This window comes from Ursus arctos, unplaced genomic scaffold, assembly GCF_023065955.2.
Source record: "Ursus arctos isolate Adak ecotype North America unplaced genomic scaffold, UrsArc2.0 scaffold_14, whole genome shotgun sequence".
In the NCBI taxonomy this organism is placed as follows: Eukaryota; Metazoa; Chordata; class Mammalia; order Carnivora; family Ursidae; genus Ursus; species Ursus arctos.
The window spans coordinates 36,063,176-36,085,733 of NW_026622808.1; the positions used below are offsets into that span (position 1 = coordinate 36,063,176).

Consider the following 22,558-nt stretch of genomic DNA (forward strand, 5'->3'; position numbering starts at 1 on the left):
CGGGCCGGGCCCGGCCCCCGGGGCGCGGCGCGGCCCGTGGGAGGCTCGGCGGGGGGGGAGGGAGGGGACGGCGGCGGCGGGCGCGCAGCGTCGCCAGGGCGAAGCCGGCGTGCGGCGCGGCGCGGCGGGCGCGGAGCGAGCGAGCGAGCGAGCGCCTCCGTCCCCGGATGTGAGCTCGGGGCGCCCGCGGTCCCGAGCCAGCGGCGGCGCGGGCGGCGGCGGCGGCGGCGGGCACCGGGCACCGCGGCGGGCGGGCGGGCATGGGGGGCGCTCCGAGCGGCCCCGGCGGCCGGGCCGGCATCTCCGCGGCGTCCCTCCGCTAGAGGAGGGGACCAAGCCAATTCTCCTTTGCAGCAAAAAATTACATGTATATATTATTAAGATAATATATACATCTGATCTTATTTTTTAAAAAAAAGTTTATTTTGCTCCATTTTTGAAAAAGAGGGAGCGTGGGTGGCGAGCGGTTTTTACAAATTATTCTTATTTTCTGCTATCTGTCCTCGTCCCTCCCCACCCCCTGCTGAAGCGACAATAAGGGCAGGGACCGCGGCTCCTACCTATTGGTAACCCCCTTACCCGTTCCTCCCCCGCCCCAACGCTCAGCACCGTGCCCTGCACACAGTAGGCGCTCAATAAATGTTCGTGGATGATGATGATGATGATGATGAAAAACATGCACCATCAACGGCAGCAGCAAGCGGACCACGCGAACGGTGAGCAGCCAGAGCCTGGGCACTCGCTGCCAGATCTCATCCTTGTCATGGTCCTCCTCTTCCCACCCCCTCTTCCTTCCCACCCCCTCCCGTCACTGATGCACTGGGTGGGTTGAGGGGGTTGGAGAGGATGCTTCTAGCTCGGTACCATCTACATAGAAAGGGGAGATGCGTGACAGCCACTCCGTTCTCCCCTTCAGGCCTTGAATGTCAGAGTTAATTCTGCATTTGTGGGGTGGGGGCGGCCGTGGAGTCCTTGGAGTACTGTGCCGCCGGAGGGGCGGTAAGCCGAGGTGATTCAGGTTCAGTGTCCTCGGGCTCAACTTTCCTCCAACGCTCCCGAGCGATGGAAGGGGGATGGCTGTTAGTCCTCAGCCTGAGCCCCCTTTCCAGCCTTTTCTTGCCTTCCCCTCCTTCCCCGCCCCCTGGTCTCCAGTGGCATCCGGAAAATTCTAGGATTGCCCGGTTTCCCTCTTGGCGAGGGTGGGTGAAGCACACCCCGCCCCTGGAGAGGGAGGCCAGGTCTCGGAATCGCGGCCAGGGGGTCGGGTGGAGCGTATTCCCGCTCCCAGAGCCGCTGTGCACACGTCGGTAACCTAGCAATGCCCGGGGAGTCGCTGCCGCTGTGGGGCTCCCCTCCCCAGCCCGGCCTGGGCACCACGTGCAGCCACCACGCCGGCCGGGCTGGGTCGACGGAGACTGGAACAGCTTCTGGTCAGCCCTCCTACCTCCTCCTTGAAGGCCGGCGGCGCCCCGCCACCCCCAACCTCTGTGGGCTCACAGCCTTCCCGGGAGAGCGCTTCCCAAGGGAAGGCTCCGCACGATTCCTCCCCAGCTCGGTCCCCAGCTCCGGGCTGCCGCCGCCGGAGCCCCGAGTCCCCCGTGGCCTCCTTCTCACTGGGCAGTGAGTGCTTGCTTTGACTCTCTCTTGTTCTTTACTTAGCAAGAATTGGTTTTGCAAACACCCGTCCCTCTACCTTTGCCACCACTCTCACTTTGACTTCTGTCTCGGTGAAGAGGTTGTGACTCAAGGTAGGCAAGTGCCTGGGAGACCTGCCTGGGTGGTGGCCTGACCCAAAGTCAGAGAGGGCTTTGCACATGGAGCCCCCTTGGCATTCTGCCCTGTACCTAGATGCCCACCTGCACTTAGGTGACTCCTGCTTGGGCCTTGAGGGCCCCTGGCATAATCCATCCTGTCCTTCCTAGGTGTAGGGGTGCAGGCTGCCTGCCTTGACTGTGTCTCTGGATGCTGGCTTGGCTGCTGCGGCTGCAATTTAAAATGCAAAAAAGCCCTAAAGATGTTTTCTGTTTTCGGAAGCCTGTGGAGGAAATGAGTCCCAAGCATCATGAATTTTCATTTGCAGGAAGTGTCAGTGCATAATCTAGATATTTGTTATGGGGCTTTTGGTATTGCCCTGGTGCCAGTGGAGGATTTTTTTTTCTATGCTGAAAAAAATGCATGTGTGGCTGTACAAAGATGTTGGAGTGACATCTTGAAAATGATTAAGACTATTGAGTTATTGGCGCTGCCTTTTTTTTTTTTTTTCCCCCGGTGGTGATCGTGGTTCTTATTTGGGAGAAAAGCTACTGTGCCTATCTATTAACTCCTTAGAGATCCATGGGTTTTAAAAGTCAGAAAAGGTGGACTAAGTGTGGATGACCTCCGTTTCAAGAAAGGCACTAGCAGAGTCCTCGTGAAGACATGGATGTAGAGAGACACTCCCCCCACTGCACCAGTGGGCCTTTGCCGCTCAGGGCCCGACGCGTGGACTTCTCTTCCTGCTCTGGTTGACCACACTCCTGCTTCTGAAAAATAGGACATGAGATTCAAAATGGAAACGTTGAAACCATACCCCCCCCCCATTATTGATGGGAGACCACCTTGTCTTTTTTTCTGGCATTGGATTCTCATTGTTTGTTTGTTTTTTCATTTTTCCTTTTCTCCTTCTTCCCAGAGGCAAACTATGCAAGAGGCACCACACTCCCTCTTTCTGGTGAAGGACCAACTTCTCAGCCGAATAGCTCCAAGCAAACCGTCCTGTCTTGGCAAGCTGCAATCGATGCTGCCAGGCAGGCCAAGGCTGCCCAAACTATGAGCACCTCTGCACCCCCACCTGTGGGATCTCTCTCCCAAAGAAAACGTCAGCAATACGCCAAGAGCAAAAAACAGGGTAACTCGTCCAACAGCCGACCTGCCCGCGCCCTTTTCTGTTTGTCACTCAATAACCCCATCCGAAGAGCCTGCATTAGTATAGTGGAATGGAAGTATCCTTTTTTTGGGGGGAAGTCTTTCTCATTTTCTCTTTTACCATCTGTTCTTTAAAAGGATCTGCTTTCTGAAATGGCACTTACGAAGTCATAGCCGTCTGGCATTGAGCAGCGGCAAAGCTGTATGTCAGGGGTTTCATTGTATATACCTTCCTATCTCCTTAGGGTGCAGAGGGGTTGCTCTTTGGGTATATTTTGCCGTGTGTGTGTGTGTGTGTGTGTGTGTGTGTGTGTGTGTGGTGGAGGGAGGGGGTGACGGCCTGAAACTTCAAAGTGGTCGTTAAATAGGAAACTGACCTTTGGTCCTTTGACACTAGATGGTTAGTTTAAACCCACCATTGCTGTTGGGGCCACGATAGGCATCGAACCTATTGCAGATGCGGTGTGCTGATTTAAAACACAAAGACCGTATGAGGCTCCGCTAGAAATAAATACCTTTTGACCTTTAGTGGCATCTTCCCATTCCGATGTTGAGAATTTGTTTCTGAAACGCCCAGTGACTGCTGAGGTCGCTTCTAGCTCTGCCATTTGCTGATTCTGATTGTTCAGGTAGCTACAAATATGAACACTTGCTTCATAGGCAGGGAGCAATTTGCTCATCAATGCTATGACTTCCTGGAATTTCCTTTTGACATGTTCCAAAAAAGCATTTGAAACGTGAGCGGGAGGGAGCCTGTGGAGGGAGAGGCTGGGCGCGCCTCTTCTTCCTGAGCCCTCGTGAGTTAGAGAGCAGTCTGTCGGTGGGGGAATTTGCAGTTGCTGCCTTTATCAAACACTCTGTCTGTGTCCTTGGACTGGAGTTACATTTCTGGGTGTCTCCTTTGTATTTTTAAAACTGAACTCCACATGCCCCAGGATGGTGGTTACGTCCCAGATCTTGGAAACCTAGGGTGCTCGGCCTGCTCGCCCCCGTCCCCAAATCTGGAGACCAGTCTCCAGTTACTGCCACCCTTCAGAAAAGGTTGACTGAGGCCTCCTTTCTGAGCAAATGGCTTTCTAATTAGTCAGATGATTCATGGGTCTGGGTAAAACAAAGCATTTCCTTTTCCCAGAAGCTATTTGGGCCTGACAGGAGCCTTAGAGTAGCTCCTAGGCACAGGAAGGAGTGTGAATCTCGGGCTTCCCCCACTGCAGCCAGGGTGAAGGGGGCTCCTGAGGGAGGATATGGGCCACCAGCTGAAAGGTGGAGCTGAAACCCCCTTATAACCTGAGGGCCTAGTGAGGTTGCTCTTTGTAGGCCTTCTGTTGTCGCTGGCTGTTTTCTGTGCTCACGGACACAAGTTAAAATGAGGTAACTTTGTCTAGAAAGGTTTTGGAGAGGGCAGCCAAATGCCAAGGGTAGGATTTGAGGGGTTTTCGTGTGCTTTTCCTTTTTAGAACAGATGTCTCCTCTCTAGAGGGAGTTACGGTGTCTCTCACGTAGCTGGGGTTGCGTTTTCTGTGGAAGTTCTCTTCTAGTCTGAGAATGAACTAGTGTCAGCCTGGAGGCCGCTAGGTGCCTAGGGTGTGCCTCAGTGGCGTTGCAGCAGTCGGAAGCATGGTTGCACTCAGCTGGGAAGATCCGTTCCTCCAGAGGTTGGCTTGACATGACTCTGGGTAAGCAGAGGCCTCTCTGGGGTCATTCATTTCACGTGGAGTGAGGTGGGAGGCCTGACGCTGTTTCTCTTGGTGCATGGTAATTTGTGTATCACAGTGTCTGTGTACGGAGTGAATTCCTGGAGCGTGCTGCTGACTCCCTTTCCCTCGTGGCTGGACACATGTGTACGGGAGCTAGGGATATGGCTGCCAAGGCAGGGACAAGCCTGCCTGCAAATGGGACATCTGTAGAACAGATCTTTAAACAACATATGATCTGTTTGTCTCTCCCAGTGACAGTTGCCTTCTAGTTCAGGGAGCAGGTCATAGAATCCTCTGCAAGCCAGCTGTGTCGGGCCCAGTGCGCACTGGGAGAGTGAGAGCCTCACTGGTTTGTACACCCATATGAGACGAGAGTGTCCTGCATCCTGGGGGAATGAGGAGTGTTCGCTTTATCAGAAGGTATTTTTGGGAGCAGACCCATCTATTTCTCCTTCGCTCTGTTCTGCATGGCTTGTAAAAATCTTGTGGCAGTGAGATAGTTATCCACCAACACCGGGAACTGCAACCAGATCACCATAAAGAAAAAAAAAAGTGTTTGGCTTTCCCGAATGGCCCTGGTATTTCTCGGATTTGCTGGTCTATCATTTAGGTACTGGTAACTAAAAAGGAAGAATGGTGGTATGGGGGGACAGGAGAGACCACAGGTGTGTTTCTGTGTAGGATAACACTGGGGCAATTGGCTTTTAAAATTTCAGTAGGAATGGCAAAAAAGAAAAACAAAAAGAGGATCTTGAAGTTTTCTGAAGGGGAGCTGTCTTAAGGTTGGATCCCTGGATAAGAGATCTTGTAATACTAGATGTGTTAAAAGAATAAATATGAATGAAAGCTAATTGGCTTTAAAAATAAACCCATCAAAATTAGTAGAAGAATGTCATTCATGTCCTTATTTCAGTAAGTGTCGAAACACTTTAAGGGGCTGAGTTTTCCTAAGACTCAGGGTATCCCCAGAGAGGTAGAGGGCATTTGTTTCCTTCAGCATTTTTGGATTTCCCAGAAGGATATCAGGATGAATGGAGAAGGGTCTGTTCACATCCTCAAAGCTTTAGTACTCGGAGATGTTTACTTAAATCAGTGGCTTTGCCTTTTGTGAGTGAGGTTATGGCAGAAACACTTAGAAAATCAAGCCCCCCCCCCCCAGAGTTGTACATTATGCTGGTGCTCAGAAACCTTGCATGCATTCGGAAAGCCTGAAAGCCAAAAGAAGAAAAACAGTCATTTTGGCAGAAGTCAAATTTTGCATTGCCAGTTTTGACAATGTCTCCTAATAACACCAGAATGTTGAAGCAAGTATCTGTTGCAAGCTGATTTCAAAGTGATTTCTTCCAGACAGACCCCCGAGATTTAGAATTGTTCAATTGTACTTTCCAAGTGTCTGGTGCTGATTTCTTATGGCTTTTTATTTAATTTGTTTATAAATTGAATGCAGTAACAGCTCATTAGAAACCGAGCCCCAGTCCAGCTGTAATCCGAAACAGTGATAGGCATTGATTAGTAAAGGAAGCAGAGAAGGGGCTGGAGCCTGGCTTGCTTATTACAGTGTTTGAGGTATTGGAACATGCCACGAGACAGTCACAGGTAGAATGTAGAAAGTTCTGGTGCCTTGGCCTGCCCTGGTCCAGACAGGAGACTGACCCAGCCAAGAATAGCCCCTAAGAAAATGGCTTTAACACATGGAGGCAAGGATTTGTGGAAGAGATTTGTCTCATGAGGACTTCTCTTTGTGTCTACACCAGCCAGGAATGTAGTGTTCTCAGGCCTTTGTCGTTTTTAAAACTTTAAGAAGCAGAAACATGGTTTGGAGGGTGCCCTAATTGGATGTATGTTTAGGTTTTAATGTAAAATGCACAGCGAAGACTGAACGCGTAACATGATCCTTGCAAGAGAAGGAAAGGACGCGGAAAAGTCATTCGATAGGAAGATCTGCCAGATGACCACGGACGATTACATTTGTCAGAGACATAGTGGTCACAGCAGCGGGTCGAGAAAGGATTCGTGTGCATAATTTTCATTTCAAAAGTGATTCAAGAGTGGTGTGATTGGGAGTGTGATGAGAGAAAGGATTTATGTTTGCATAAGACATATATACCTTAACAAAATTTTTCAGACCATTTGACATATTTATATTATTGGCTATTTTTGCCAATTGTGTGGCCTTAGCTATTTACATCCCATTCCCTGAAGATGATTCTAATTCAACAAATCATAACTTGGTAAGTGTCCTTTGAGTTCCTGCTTGTCCTGATGTGTGGTTATCATTTGCTCTCTACTTAAACTGGCAGCTGGCTTTCTGGGTGGTTGAAGTTTACAGCTGTGCATGTGATGTTTCCTGGAGCTTTGCAACGGTGGGTTTGTCTGTGTGTTGTTGTGGTTTTTTTTTTTTTTTTTCCCTCTGACCTGTATTCTCAAATTTATACTGAATGAAAGTGTTTAAAGTCATGAATCTTGCATAAATAGATGTGGCACTTTTTTATGGAAGAGGTTTGTAGCAGATTTTAAAATAACTTTTCTCTCCACATAAGCTTTTGCTGTCTACCATTCTTTTCCAGATAATATTAGCTGCTTTTGTTTTGTTTTGTGTTTACTTAGGAGTGGTGGGTATTTTGTTTGGTCAATTTTCCTGGTAAGTAGAGAATTAGCATAGATTTTGTACATGAACCATTCATTTTTAGAGCATCAGAATACAACAGAACGAATAGATCTACATGGAACATAATTTGGAGACTACACTGTAGTATTCCACTAGGAGTATCCTATGAAAATACCTTTTATCCCAAGATAAAATGATTCTAGGGTTAAATAAATTGGGATACTTCCACATACTTTATTGCCCTCCTAAAGATTTACAGTGCACATTAGCTCAGCAAGAGCTCTGGGATGGTCTGTAGTTAAAAAACCAGTTTCATTTTGTTTAACTCAGCTAGTCCTTAAAAGTAATTGGTCATGGATTCTTCAAACAGTTTTTTGGCAGAACACATCACGGAACCAGTGTTTCATGAAACTTCCTTTGGGAAAGGTTGCTACAGCTTAAAAAGAAAGAAAGAGAAAGAGAGAAACAGAGAGAAAGAAAGAAAAGAAAAGAAAAAAAAGAAAGCAAGCCCGACAGAGCACCAGAGTTAGGACTAGGAGCTTGCCCCACTGAGCTGGGACAACGAGGTGTGTTTTGGGAGGCATTTCCCAAATCCTTTCTGCGTTGCCATTCATTCACCCACTTGTCAAGGGGCCGGATGAAAAGATCACTGGGATCGTGTTTACCTCTGACATTCTGTAATCTTTTCTCGATGATTCAGAAGCCATGTCAGGATTTTTCTGGAGCTGCAGCACCCTTGGGGGAGGCTGTGCAGAAAGGCAGGTGGAGCAGGGGGCCAGTGCTGGGTAACAGCTCTCTCCCTGGTTTTGCTTTCTCCTCTTTGAGCTAGATTTGTTTCTGGTTTCCCATGTTGAAGCTGTATTTGAGTAGGGTGGCTGTTTGTAACTAAGTGAGTGGTGTAAAGGCAGAACTGCTGTGTGTGGGGGGCTCTGCTGGGTTCTGACGATACTGAAATTATGCTCTTGTGATTTTAGACTCCGTGGCTTACATACAGGATTTCATGTTACACTTAAAATGTTGTGGCATATGTCAGATATAACATGATGTCTGTTCATATTTGGGCATTTATAGTCTGATTTCTAGAGAATGTAAAAAAAGTTTTGGATATTGCTACTGAAAATATCACTCAACAGGACTCGGATACACATATACACAGTTACCGTTAGTGTGGGTTTATACTGTGCTAGACGTGATTCGTGTGCTTTGGGATATTTTAAACAGCTTCTGACTTGGTCATAGACATGTGGCATTAGATGATCATTTTAAAGGAAGAGCAGAAGTGGCAAAAAGCCCCCATCAATGGGGATGGATCATCAGAGTCTAGGCCACAGATGGTGTCAGCTTTGTTACCAAATTTAACAACGTGGATGGTGACCCAGTTTGTTGCTTTTTGTAGCTCAAGAGAACATGATTAAACAAACTTAGAAAATAAATACCTTTCAGAAAGGCAGATTAATTCAGATCAATGGAATAATTAATGTAACTGCGTGGGTAAGCCAATTAATATTCTGATTTTTCCCAGGGAAATTCAGGGCACTGATATCTGCCGTCAGACCATTTGGATTTCTCAGCTAATGAGGAAGGGAATAAAATATAGGAAATGGATAAATCTCTCTTCTTCTCCCTTGCAATCCCTCCCTAGCGGATGCTTTCTTAACAATTCTTAAACAGAGGTATTTTAAGGGGGGGAGGGAGGCAGTGGATTAGTTTGGCAGGCCTTTCTAAAAACCAACATACACGCCTTTGACCTCTTACTGTTCTGAAACTCAGAGCCTTGGAGTTTCTGTCTTGTTTCATTGGGATGGTCACATGGCCAGAGGAGTTTATTCTCTGCTTGACTCTTTAAATATTTCCTTTCCCACTGTGGGAAGGGAAGATCTTGGTGGATTTCCCCCTGACTCTTTGCAAGGTCCCATGTCATGTCAGTGCTCCTGCCAGGGAGCCGGTTTTTTTTTTTTTTTTTTAATACATTTGACCCAATTTATACCAAAGTGATTGCTCTATTTTTGGGATCGGTTTAGAGGCGGCCGAACGAAGCTTATTTTTCATCTGTAGTAAATACCTTTCAGTTAACATGAATGGCAAATCAAAGGGCAGAGACCGATATGGGTTGCAAGGCTGCACGTGTCAGGGAGCTGCTGGTTTTCTTTGCTCCGGAGCTCTGTGGGAAATGTGTATGTGGAACCGTTAGAGCCAGCTTTGTGCTAGGCTCTGTCTGTCTCTTACAGGTCATTTGTCGTGACATGCTTGCTTCCCTCGGGTAGGAAGGGTGGCCATCCCCATCGGGCCAACGTGTGTTTGCTCTGGGTGGCCTGTAACTGAGCCAGTTTTGGGAATCTGGAGACTACCTTGGGGGCAGCAAGTTTTCCCAGGGTTAGGGTTTTTTTTTTTTTTTTTTTTTTTTTTTTAAATATAAACAGTCTCAAGTTTCTATGCAGTTTCATTTGTGGACTTGCAGGGACGAGTGGAGGTTGAAGCCATGGAAACGGTACGACTGAGTTCCCACAGTGAGACCCTTCTTGGCTCAGTCTATAGCGCAAGCTCCTCGGTTCCACTTATTGGGAGTGTGTATCATTTATTTAATTTCTTCTTAGCCCGGGGTGGGGAGCAGCGGGGAGCTCTGCTTTCGGAGTGTCAGAGCGGGGCTGCTTCACTGTGTGCTTCACTGTGTGGAAGGACGCCCGTGCTTCACTGTGTGGAAGGACGCCCTCTCTTGCGTCCCAGGCCTCAGTTTCTCGGAGGCCGACGGACGGACGGGGTCGAAGTTGTCTACGCCACCTGCCCCCGGCTGAGCCCCGCTGTCTGTAGTGCTAAGTCGCTTCAAATGAGAACTGTCCCACATATCAGGGTGCTCACCTGCCAATTTGGATCTCCGCTGATGTCTGCTAATGATGCCAGCCTTGGAGGGCGAGGCCCATGGCCCAGGCCTCTCGACCCCTTTATCAGGCACAGTGACTCCTACCAGGGGCTCTTATAATGCTCCTCTCATTCAGCAGGAGGTCTTACCAAGTCTTTGACCCCTTTCCTGTCCCCTTCCTCATCTTGTTGTTGAGGCCTGTTTTTTTTCCTTTAGCCTGTTGACATTTAGCCTCTGCAGAACCCCTCACATCTTCCTGGTCCTCCCCATCCACGCCCCTGTCGCCGTGGCCAGGTCCTCCTGGCTGTCTGAGCTTTCTGAGTCCCTCCTTCCCAGCAGCCCCCCCCCCCCCCACATTTGCCCACCCATAGTTCCTAAACACTCCTTCCATGTGCTTGTCTACCTTCTGGCCTCTTCTTCACCTGCAGTGTCCCTTCCACTCCAGCCCCTGGAGGAGTTCAGGAATCCTCTCAAATACGTCTCTTCCACGAGGGCTTTTCCCACCCTGACCCCAAGTAACGCTCTTATTTGAACCTCTCTCGTGGCACTTCATGTAAAAAATACCCTACGTTTGAGTTTTTCTTATGCACATCTTACCAAGCATCTTCAGGATACAAGTCTTAGCGAATCATTTTGGAATCCCCGACAGTGCCTGGCCTGGGATACGCAGTGGCTGTTTGGTGAACACGCGTTGTTGCTGGGCCTGACCTCACCCATTCTTTCCTCTAAGCTATACTCGGGATCTCCTTGGGTGGCAGGTCCCTCTGTGGACTCCTTGGAGGTCCTTAGCTGGGAGTGGGTGGGACGTTGTAAGTGCTTATTCCTGAAAAGCTTAGGGTCTTGTTGTGACTCTGCTTCTCGAGCACCTCTGGCTGAAGGAGGCCTAGGAGCCGGGTGTCAGAGCTGAGCCTTCCAGCACATTTTGTGCTCAGAGTAGCTGAGCGATGGGAGCGCCCCTGAGCAGCAGTGCTGGCCGTGGACTCTTGGCAGTGGGACCATTGCAAGGGGCCTTCCAATGGCCAGGAATGTTGTGGGACAGTGTACCCTGACTGCGTTCTCTCTTCCGTGACTGAGATCCCAATACACCGTGTTTCCTGAGCTTAAGACGTGAGCTCATTGAATCTGCGCGTTCCCATAGTTCAACATCTCACAGTGTTTGTGCATAGTGAGAATGACTGAAACGCAGTTTCGTAACTTGGTGCATTGGGTGTAGCCTCTAGGGCGGGTTTCAGTTCTGTACCTTCTGCACACTGTATCTTTGCTACATTGTCCTTCTGTTTCAACTGTGAGCTCTTATTTCTGCACAACGCGATTCTCTCTGTTCTAGGACAGCCCCTTTGCCGCCTTCACAGCCCAGCCTCCTCTGAGCCTCATCCACTCCTGCCTTCCACCCCACCTGCCTGAGTTTGAGTACTGGCTTTCCTTCTGCCCTGCCATGAGCGCGTAAACTCTCCTCTTTGTGGGCATTCGTCCCTTTCCGCCTCTTTTTATAAGTGCTGCGGGGAGTGGTTTGGTGTGTGGTGGTTCCGCCCCTGTGCTCCGGGGTCTGACCACCTGCTTGAAGAAGCTCATTAGCTGAGTGACTTTGGATGAAACCAGCGTTTGAGTTCCTAGAGACAGAGGCTGGTGTCTGGTTAGTCTCTGTCGTGCTGGGGACTAACCTTGTGCCTGGCGCACAGTAGGCACCAGGAAATGCATGTGGAATGAGGGAATAAGTACATGAATGGCTGTACAAGGGCTTCATGGTATGTCCTTATGGATCAGTAGTTAGTTTTCAACAATTGGCTAATGATTAATGTTTGCCCAAGAGGCCGACTTTTGTTGTCCGATATTAATGAGAATCCCAGGAAACACCTGTCAGAGTTTGCCTTTAATTTCAGGATCATGTCTTTGTTGGCAAATTTAACTCATTATATCTGAAGCAGGAAGAAAGACAAGTACTTGTTGATACTTTTCGAATCCCTAGCTCACAAGCTGGCTTCTGTGTTCGAATCCCTAGCTCACAAGCTGGCTTCTGTGTTCAGTGTTGTATGTGCAGTGTGTGTGAGTGTGAGTGGGAGTGTTTGTGGAAGGGTTGGAGGGAAAGCAGCAAGGTGACCAGAGTAGATACACTTGTGTAGTAACGCTTGACCCAGCTCTGGTTTCCTAATCGTAAAACGTGAGCCAGTTTATGTCCTGCACAGATAATCACATGTCCTTTCTAGTCCTACCTCATTTTGACAGAGAACAAGTTACCAGGCTCCCTCGTTTACTGAACGGACTTTGATCGGGTGTTGACAGTTTTTCAGAGACCAAATCGGGCTCTTAAAGAATTCAGATCTACTACTATTGAAGTTCCTTAAGAATTTCAACAGGGTCCTCAGTCTTTTGGTTGGTTTGTTATAAAAGCCAATCTCATTGTTTTATAGGCATACCTTGCACACTGGAACTTCCTTGCTCAGACCCTTTAAAAATGAGCCGTCTCAGAGTGCAGATATTTGGATATGTTGGTGTATTAGCCAGCCCTTGCAGGGTGACGGGTTGCAGAAATACAACTCAAATTGGCTTAGTTGAAAAAAAAGAAGTATTTGTGTGTGTGTTTGTGTGATTTATTAACTTAGCGAACTGGAAAGTCCAAGGGATAGAAACCCTATCAGAGACAGCTGGAAAGGGGGCTTACAAGAGGGTGTGAGGATGCCACCCTACACCCCGGCCCTCGGGCGTCTCTGGCAGAGTCCAGCTGGCCTGCCGTGGGTCTCCCTCACACACTGTCTGAAGCGCGCAGCCCCTTTAGCCCATCTGGGGGAGGGTCGGAGGGGAGATGCATTCCTTCCTTAACCTCAGCTCAGTATTTTACGAATGATTATGTGAGAAATAAGAGACCCCTGTGGCAGATGTGTGGGTAGTTTCTTTTTTTTTGACCTTTCCCATCAGAATTTAATTTTTAACTGTCTGCAGAATATGAGAAGTTCCAGAATCAGAGGGGACTACTCGCTCAGCACTGGAGATTCTTATGTCTCGTTAAATACTGGGGGTGGTGCTGGGGATCCAGAACAGACCCTCAACAGCTCCTCCCCCTAAGAAAGGCCCTAAAGGAATTGTGGAAGCTCTGGAACTGGAGTGGTTGAGCTATTGGAACGGGCCTCATGAGGTCTTGCTGTTGCTTGGTTGCAGTGCCACGGGAAGAGATGCTGGTGGGTGTCCTTGTCCTGGCGGTGGAGTGGGGGTGGGGGTGGGAGATTGGCAGGTCATCCAGGAATAGATGGTAGCCTCCCTGCTTCTGCCTCCTACTGTGCTCAGACTCCGGGGACTCTCTGCCAGCAATAGCACAGGATATGTCCCCCAAGTCCTGTTCTGCCTGTGTCATCAAAGTAAGGAAAGTGGCAGAAGGTGTCTTCCCTTTTTCATTCAAGTGGGATTGGAGTTCTTCCAGTTGGGGTGCTTGTGAATGGTAAGGCCTTGTGGCTGGGCAGGCAAAGCTGGCCATGCCTGGTGGGGAGGAGGACACAGTGAGCAAAGCAGAAGACGGGGCTGAAGGAGGAACTGCCTGAGGTGACTAGTCATGTGTGTGTGTGTGTGTGTGTGTGTGTGTCGGGGGGGTGTGGGTGGGTATATGGATGGATGGGTGTTTTTGACACACACCTTGAAGGGTGAAGCCTTCTAGTGATTTATCACTAGGCAGGGCCCCAGACACTGCCCAGGCTGGGGAAAATGACTTTCTTCTCCTGAACCTCCAAGCAATTCTTTCTGCCAATTTTTTATCCTTCTCCCTATTGGCTGAGTGGTAATTCTAGAAATCACAGGACATCTGTTGAAATTATTGAATGAGTGACCTTGAGGGGCAGGCTGGAGTGAAATGGGAGGCTGACCTGAGGGAGGAAAGGCAGGCTGCAGGCTGCTCAGGGAAAATGAGGCTGCCAGGTGGACCCAGCCTGGGAAGGAGGGAGGGGCCTCGAAGCAGGCTGGGTGGAAGGCTCCCACTTTTCCCCGCCTCCTGTGTCCAGCACAGCGTGCTCACAGATAATTTTGTAGAGCTGTATGGACCCTTGTGTATGAGGCAGGAGGGCAAGGCACCATTATCCAACAGATATGCTGTTGAGACTTGGCTCTGCGGGGCCCACCAGGCTCTCGTGGCCCTGACTTGTGTAGCCTGAGCCGCCGTGGCTCGCTGTGCCCAGGAAAACCCACCACACGGGGTCAGAGAACAATCCTCTTTGTTTTCCATATCTTGCGTTCTTACGACTAGCCATCATTCAAGATTTGCACGAGTGCGTTCTTCCAGACAATGAAAACAATATCAAGTGACAGTTCCTTTCTACCCGTCCAGCTCATTCTAGTCAGTCCTCAGTTTGGTGTGATCCTTTCAGAACTGCTTTTCACTGTGTCTCTGTGTGTCTATACCCTGTGCATTTTGAAGTGTGTGTCTATACAGTTTGGGTATTTTAAATTTTACACAAGTGGGAGCAGGACGCACGTGTTAAATGGCTCCGTTCCCCCCCACGTAATGTATCTTACAGATCTTTCCATATCTGTATGTCGAGATCTCACAACTTCGTGTTGGTGTAAAATATTCCCTGTATGAATGTGCCATAGTTGACTGGTTCTCTTCCTAATGAGCGTTTAGGTTAGTTCCTGAAGTTTTGCGATTTCAAACAGTACCGCGTCGAGTACCCTTGTATGTGCTTTTTTGTGCGCAAGGAAATATTTCTCTGGGGTAAGTCCTTAGGAGTCAACTCTCTGGGTGGGAGGACAGGGCATTTTAAATTTCCTTACTCGCTGCCACATCGCCCTCCACTAAGCCTGTATCGATTTAAACTCCCGCCCCCACATCTCCTTGAGATCTGCTGTCATTTCACTCGAAGGAGTGACCTCATGTGTTTTCCAGCTTCAGCTATGGGAAGAGAAATTCTGGGAGTGGGGCTCAGCCTTCCTCTTGGCTGTTTGGCAGGCATCCAGAGCCTCTGGTTAGAGCAGAAAGTCCACAGACCCTGAGTGCTGGATTTCTAATCTCTTCCAAACCCTGGATCCAGATGAAAGGCCCCGAAGCTTGTGCTTCTTTGCCTTACTTTGCGTAACTACTTCGCTACAGGTTTGGTACTGTCGTGCTGTCAAGTGAAACAGTCATTCTACGCGGCTGAGAGGTAAGGAAGTTCCTTACCCACACATTGATTCTTCGTTTTGGAGTATTTGCTTGCTACAGTTTCAAGATGAACACTGCCTTTATGTTCCTTCCAGATGGGGAAGAAAAATATGTAACCTGCTAGGTTTCGACTGTCCCATGTTCTTCGGTTATTAATTATTTTATTTTCACACATAGTAAAATCTCGCTCTTATGCTATTATGATAGAGTTTATGCCCCCCCTACTTCCAAAAGCTCTGAGGTGGCTTAGGAAAGGGAAATTGGTGCAAGTTGGGGCAATGTGGCGTCAGAACAAAGCAGACCTGGCCCGGGGGCTGGAAGCTAACGGACTGCTAACACCAGGGCACTGATTTGGCCTTTAGGGTTTCCAGCAGCGGTGGCCAAAGGAGGCACATCCTAACTTACAGGGCTTTTATCCTCCCAACGATGGGAAGCAGCTGCATTCATTCAGAGAAGCACTTTTCAGGAACCGGATCCACGAGGCATGTGCGCGTGGGTCCTTGTACAAAGTACACTGTCAGGCATGGGGAGCCGTGGCGTCGCTGTGCTTTTGTTACAGAGTCAGAAACACCCTGCGAGCAGATGGTCTCTGGATTCGTCGTTTCCAGAGGGTGAGCGGGCAACGTTGAACTGTGGCGTTGGGAAGGCGCTTCTGTGTTCTAGGAGAGCTTTGCCTTTGGACTGCATAAATGACTATAGAAGTAAAGCTGGGAAGCTGAAAAAGCAGTTTAACACAGCTCTCATGAAATCATGCATAAAGTACTTTTTTGAGTGTTTATTATGTGTAAAATAGAGGCCATTAAACACATTTGCTTCCTGTCCTAACTTGTTTAAGTCAGAATATAAAAGGGTACTATGATTTAGTGTAGAGAACCCCTCCAACGCCCCTCATGCTTGAAGAGATGTGTTTTTTTTTTATTTTACTCTGACATGAACTGAGGAAGTGACCAGTATGTTTTTTAAAAAGACATCTCCCTGAATGCTCTTCAGTAAATAGATAACAATGGAGCATAATGACTGTTTATATTTAAATGACTGCTTTTAAATTGTACAAAACCAGCCCGTAATTAGCCCCTTTAGTCCTTTTTTCACGATAATGCAAAAATGAACTTGTCTTCAGGCTTTCACAAATTCTGATTGTTGAAGTATAAATTAATGGTGAATCAATCTAACGCTCTTTTCGGACGTTTTATCAGGAGGGGATGAAAGGAAAACATCTACAGAGCTGAATTAGAATTCCAGGGAGTAGCGACACCCAGCAAGAATTTGTGGGGTGTGGGTGGTGAAGAGGTCTTTTTCTAGAAGGACACGGGGGTTGGACCTAGGGTGGTCAGGGTAGAGAAGGCGCTGCTGTATGTTCATCTGGCCAGTCGGGAAGCTCGCCGACAGCAGGGAGAACACACGGGGCCGCCGTAGGTCGGTTAGCTGGCCGGTTCGCATTTACGCAGAATCGTGCTGGACTCGCGCTGGATTCGAATCACAGACCGGCTGAGGTTGGGATAGGAAGGGCCCCGGAGACCTGCAGATGAATGTGTTCCTTTTCAGACCCAGCAGTTGACTTGCCCAGGGTCCCATGGTGACAGAGGAGCCAAGTGGGAACCTAGGCCCAGTCTCCTATCTCCTGGACGGTCTCTTCCCATGCCCTCCAGTTATAGCTGTGATTCCGGGGTGAAGCCAGGCACTCCCCCTCTGACCGGGCAGGGTCTGAGACTACCAGGGGCAGTTGGGACAGCCGGAACATCACATGACAGAAGAATGCCTCTTCATAGCACGCTGGGTATTCAGTGGACCTTCCATTCTCGCCTCCATTTTTTGTTTGTTTCTTTTCCCAAAAAGAGATTTGATCACTCCTTCCCCTGCTTTACTTTAGAAACTATTCTCTTTCTTCACGCATACCAACATGCAGGAATCATTTGACCAGACATAGCCGCATTATTTCATGGAAAGAGTCAGGGCACAGGCCGGTGGGAGGGCAGGAGAGCATCAGCTGCTCCCCCGTGACCTTGTTCTAGTGTGGGGTGTATTCCCTGCCTTTTGACAGTAACTGGAGGCATGGAGGTAATTGCCTTTGTTACTAGTGCATGGTTGACATCTCCTGAGCTGGGGGACTCCGTATACATAGTAGCCTTTCATTCCTAGTTATCTTTACCATAAACTCCTGAGGAATCCTCAGTGTCCAGGTGAGGAGCAAAGGCTCTGAGTGGCTCAATTGCTTACAAGAGGCCACAAGGCCTAGGAATTGGCAGGGTCAGGGTTCCCACCTGGGCTTTCTGACTTAAGTGCCCCCCCCCCCCCCCCCCCCCCCCCGTGAGGGGAAGCCGAGGCTCATGGCTGATGCCATCTTAAGGCTGAGTAGAGGAAGGTGGAGCCGAGGGACAGAGCGGCGTCAGAACATCAAGGTGGGTCTCTGAGACTGCTGTCCCACTCTTAATTTTGGCTGGGGTTTGGAGCCTACTTTTGGGGGCTGGCAGAGAAACTTTTCATGCCCCCTCCTTCCCACCACCGGGAGGCATTTCTAGGTGGGGGGTTGTGGCTGGAGAGAATCAGGGTGGATGGAGGTTTCTACCAACCCCGTAGCCCTCTGCCAACCTTCTGAATCACTCAGTTAAAATGGCAATGAGTAGAGAAGTTTACATTTGGGTATGAAGTAGATTCGTTTGCATTTTAATTCTTGAAAAGCATTACCTACAAGTGGAAGGTTCAGGAAGCTTTGGCGGTGTGGGTCCGAGGTTTGTGCTGAGCACTGGACAGCTGTGGGATGGAGCGGTTAGGGTTATGGGTTCTAGAGTCGGACCACGTTTAGTCCCCAGCATGGCTGGTCACTGCCTGTGACCAGAAATCTGCTTTTTCTCACCAAATCTGTGCCTTTTTGATAAAAGAAGAAATAAAGTGGCTTAAGGGGGTTAGCCCAGACCCTGGCTCCTAGAAAACATGGAGTCACTGTGAGTGGTCACTATGACTGTGAGCCACAGTGACGTGTCCTTAAGCCTCTGTAAAGTCATGTGAGGTAGGGACGGCTGTCCTCAGCCTCAGAGACCAAGGAGGAAGCTGGGGCTATGGGAAGACAGACCCACTTGCTCCTGACTTAGGGAGTGGCAGAATGCGGATGGGTGAGCCACACCGGGGAAGTTTCCCGGGTGGTTTGCTGGGTTGGGGGTTTGCTCTCCAAAGCCATTCAGTGCAAAGTGGATTCACCAGACTGACCCAGCTAAGACAGTAGTGGCCCTGGAGGGTGTTGGGTGGCCCTCGTGGGGAAGTGCCTGAAAGAAGTTAGCAGGAGGAAGACGGAGGCCAGCACCGTTCCCTGCCTTTGCTTAGACAACAGAAAAGGGTTACTTCTTTCCCTGGGAACACCGAGGAAAGAAAAGGGGCTGGTTTAACTGTTTCTACCACAGCTGGGAAGGCTGAAGCCTGCCTCTACACAGTGAGTCATCTTGGGGGTAGGCAGGGTAGAAAAGTCCAGAGCTCAACACCCCCCCTTGAGGCTTGGGGGTGTCTTCACAGACTACTTTCTCAGCTAACTAGGAATCTGCTTACCAGCTGTGTCTTGTTCCTGCTCGGCCCAGGTGGGAGACCGCTGACCATCTCTTGATTTAATTGTTATTCAGGAGAGAAAAGAAAACAAGCTCTAAGGAGCAAAACAGGTGTTGAGAGTTCTGGCCTGACTGCCATGGCTCAGACAGGAAGACCGGGTGACGTCTCGAATTGGAATAATGACTATCACTAGTGCCCCGCAGGTGCCCCCATCAGGGCGTCTGCTTTCATTCTCATGGCTGCCTTGTGAGGATCGCTCACGCTTACAGAGCAGGCAGCCTTGCTGGGGCGGGGAGGGCGGGAGATCTGACAGCCAGAAGTGGCAGAGGTAGCCCGCAGAGCTCTCTGGCCTTTCCCTCCCACCACGCTCTGTTCTTGGGCCGCCGGAGTCCTCCCTGCGCATCGTTCAGGTGGGAGCCCGAGGCCTGCAGAATGGACGGGGCTTGCCGGAACTAAGGCTCACTGGAGCCCTGGCTGTCCCTGGCCTCCATTTCCTCACCTGTGACCTGGGCCTCATGAGGTGACATTTGCCTCACGTTGTTGACAGGGTGAAAAGGGATTTTGGCAAGGGAACTCTCTGGACCTCAGGTCTGTACTGTTAACGTCCTTGTACCTCAGGCCTCACTTGCTCAGGCTTTTGGGGCCCACCTGGGTCTGCCTCCCCGTCTTCCTGTCTTCAGCCTGTCTCTTGTCTTTCAGAGAGCAGAGACTTCAGAGGATTGGGCTCAACGGAGCTAGGTTTGGGTCCCAGGTGTCTGCTCGCCAGCTTTGTGACGGAACACATTCTCTTTCCCGCCTTGTTCTTGGTTTCCCCATCTGTAAGATGGGGATGATAATACTTGTGTCCTGTGGAGCATGGAGTCTTTGTGAGGAGCCCATGAAAGAACACGTGTGAGCCACAGTTTACCAAAGACATTGTTTACTTAGTCAGGAATCCTCTCCAGGGAGGGGCTCTTACTTCCCAGTGAAGTTCAAAGGTCAGCAGTGTCTGAGCATGGGGGACCGTCTGAATTCCCCTGCTGGAGCGCTGTGGGGGGTTTTAAACCCACTTACAAGCCATGCCTGCTAAATCCCTGTGTTCTCCAGTGAGCATCCCACTTCTTGGCCCTTGTGGCCCAGCGCATGGTGGTGGGGGGAGGGGCATGCCCTTGCCTGTGCCTCAGCTAGGGGCTGCTCGCTGCTCCCAGCTCGGGGCTTGCTGGCAGCCCAGAGAGAGACGTGTGGGGGCCTCGTCGAGGCAGCGGAACCTCTGGAGAGGCTGCCGCTGAGCTTGCCCACGTGCTGAGGTCAGCATTTTCGGCTGCAGGGAGCCCGGGTTCATAGTCTTCAGTGACGGAAAGCAGAAAGACCAAGTATGGCTTGGGGGTTCGAGTTGGTATTTGCGGCCACGCTGACGTTTCGGATGAGAGAGTGTTGCCCTCTGTGCAGTGCTCGTAGGGCCCGTGCCTTGCACTTTGCACCCTTTGATTCCCGGCACCAGGCTAAGCATTTTCCACCTGTTTTGTGTGGTCTTCACTACCATTCAGGGCTCCAGGACTGGCACTTCTGTCGTGCGGATAAGGAAAATGAAGCTCAGAGGGGTTAACTGAATGACTCCAAGCCCCTGAGGTTATAAACCGGTCCTGCGGTCCTTCTGCACTGCTTCGGGGCTGTGCACAGCTGTGTGTCTGAGGTGTGGCATGGAAAGAACGCTGAATCTGGAAGCAGGTGATGTGGTCTTGAGTTCATGCTCTCTGTGAGATCCCCACTTTCCTCCCTCGTCATAAAGTAGGGAGTGAAAGCCCAGCGGGATGTGTGTGAAAGTGTTTTGTAGTCTGGAAAGCAGTGTATACCTACAAAGCAAAATCCTTATTGTCTGCTGAGTGACTCCAGGGAGAGGACCCAGCTTCACCTTTCCTTGTATCCCACTGGAAAGCAGTGCAAGGCTGAGTCCCAGATCCGCTCTTGTCTCCCCATGATGCCAGTGCCACATGTGGGCCCCCCACGGAAGAAAAGTCACCCCCGCCAGCACAGCCACAGTGACGGTGCTGGGGAGAGGCTGAGGTGTGGGCAGAGAACAAAACCAATCAGATCTAAGCTCCAGGGACCCACCCCCACCCTTCACGATTTTCAAAGACCAGCTGTTATTTGAAGTCCTGACTGTTCCTTGAGCTCCTTGAGAGTTGTGGAATTCACCCTGCTCATGAAATGCAAACCACAAACGATTTTGCCTAGTAATGGATAGGCTTGTGACCCAGCCAGCCCCGGAGGCAAGCAAATGCTATTTCCTGGTTCTGCGTGTGAATAGGCATAGTTAATATCACATCTTCACTCTGTTCCTAGATCTCTCTTCCTTTGGTCTGTGATGAAAAAGTGAAATGAGTATAGTCCCAGCCTGCAGCTGGGTGGGTCCTGACTCGTTCCTGTGCGGGTGTGCGTGCGTGCGTGCCTGCTAAAGCTGGAGCAGTGAGATCAGGTGGTGTGTGCTTTGTGGAAGTTCAAGACCAGCGTGTGGGGTGGAAGCAGCCGGGTCCTCTGAACCACAGACTTGCTTGCGTTTGACCTTGTGCCATTCTGATTTCTAACAAGAGCGCGAACGTCTTGTGGGCAGGGACCCAGCCTTGCCTCGGTCTTATCCTCCACCTCCTGGCACGGGCAGTTGGGTAAATGAGTGATTATTTAATGAAGCATTACTGTGTCTACATCAGGCGCCCTGAGGTTGCTTTAATTGTTTTGACTGTTTCCTTAACCTAGGCCTGATGGTGTCTCTTTCCAGCCTGGGAGCAGAATGAGAGCATTCACATGTGCCCAACTGACTCCCCCCCCCCCCCCACCTTTGGTAGACTGACTGCTTAATGAAAATATCAGAACTTACTCAGAAACACAGTGCCCCCCTCAAAGTACTTATTGTCAGAGCTGCACCCTCATCCCAGTGATGCTGGAATGCTTCAGAATTGCTTCCAGAGCCAGTTTCTGCTTTTCATTTTGCTTTGCTTCTGGCTAAAAATGGGGTGATTGAGTTTGATCCACTGACCTTATTCACAGCCTTTTCTTAAAGGTTATTCGTAAGCAAATCACATCTGCCCTCAACCCAGTTTTCTTATCTTTGAGGATCTCGGGAGGTGAGAGGAATGTCATGGTCTTTGAAGAGGGTCAGACAGTGGCATTTGGGAAATGTTCTGAGGAATGGCCATATTACTAAAATTAGGTGTCCTGCTTCCCAGCTTACTACTTCGAAGGGAATGGCTCTTATTTACGTGACTCTGGTGTGCTTATTAAACAGAACAGCCTCGCTACTTCAGTCCGACTTCTGAAGTCTGCAGTCTCTCCATCTGCTAGACTTTGTCTCATGCCAAGAATTCTTCCACCTAGGCTCTGCTCTTTAGCCCTTGGCCCCAGGAAGACGGTCAAGTGAGATGTTTCACTCCCCACGAGAGCCTGGTTCGTAAAGGTTTCCCCACATCCCGGGCAAGACACGTTGTCATGTTACCCCAGAGTCTGGGGAGTTAGGATCTATGCCTGACCCTTGCCAGGGCTTCGGGGTCCTTGGGAACAGATGATGAATGACTGTTTATAGCTGTCAGTCGGGTGCTTTACCCAAGCAGACAGAATTCAGTTCCCAGGAGGGTTCCCTGGGCTTGACTATGAAGAAGATACAAGTTTCTGGATTTCTTTCTTCTTGCCTTTTTTTTTTTTTTAAATGTACTTTTGATACCAGTTAAGTTAAACATTTTAATCTTAGCAACAGCAAAGAGCTCCACCCCGGCTGCCTGTGAAACTGTGCGAGACAACAAATACAGCTTTAAAAATAGTCTCCTTGTTTGTAAGTGGGGCATCTTTGACTTAAGTCATTGCTCTGT

The 22,558-nt window shown here is 49.6% G+C and overlaps 1 protein-coding gene across 2 annotated transcripts in view; it reads left to right on the top strand.

The window, feature by feature from the left end:
- Positions 1-371: 371 nt before the first annotated feature.
- The window catches only part of CACNA1D (calcium voltage-gated channel subunit alpha1 D), a 291,334-nt gene continuing 269,147 nt past the window's right edge, over positions 372-22,558 (top strand). Inside the window, exons 1-3 of one of the 2 annotated variants that reach the window (XM_057311797.1) lie at positions 372-716; positions 2,672-2,981; positions 6,727-6,832. In XM_057311797.1, coding sequence (XP_057167780.1) covers positions 650-716; positions 2,672-2,981; positions 6,727-6,832 — 483 coding nt within the window. In that variant the 5' untranslated portion in view covers positions 372-649. The remainder of the gene's footprint in view (positions 717-2,671; positions 2,982-6,726; positions 6,833-22,558) is intronic. The other variant, XM_057311796.1, reaches the window with a different exon arrangement.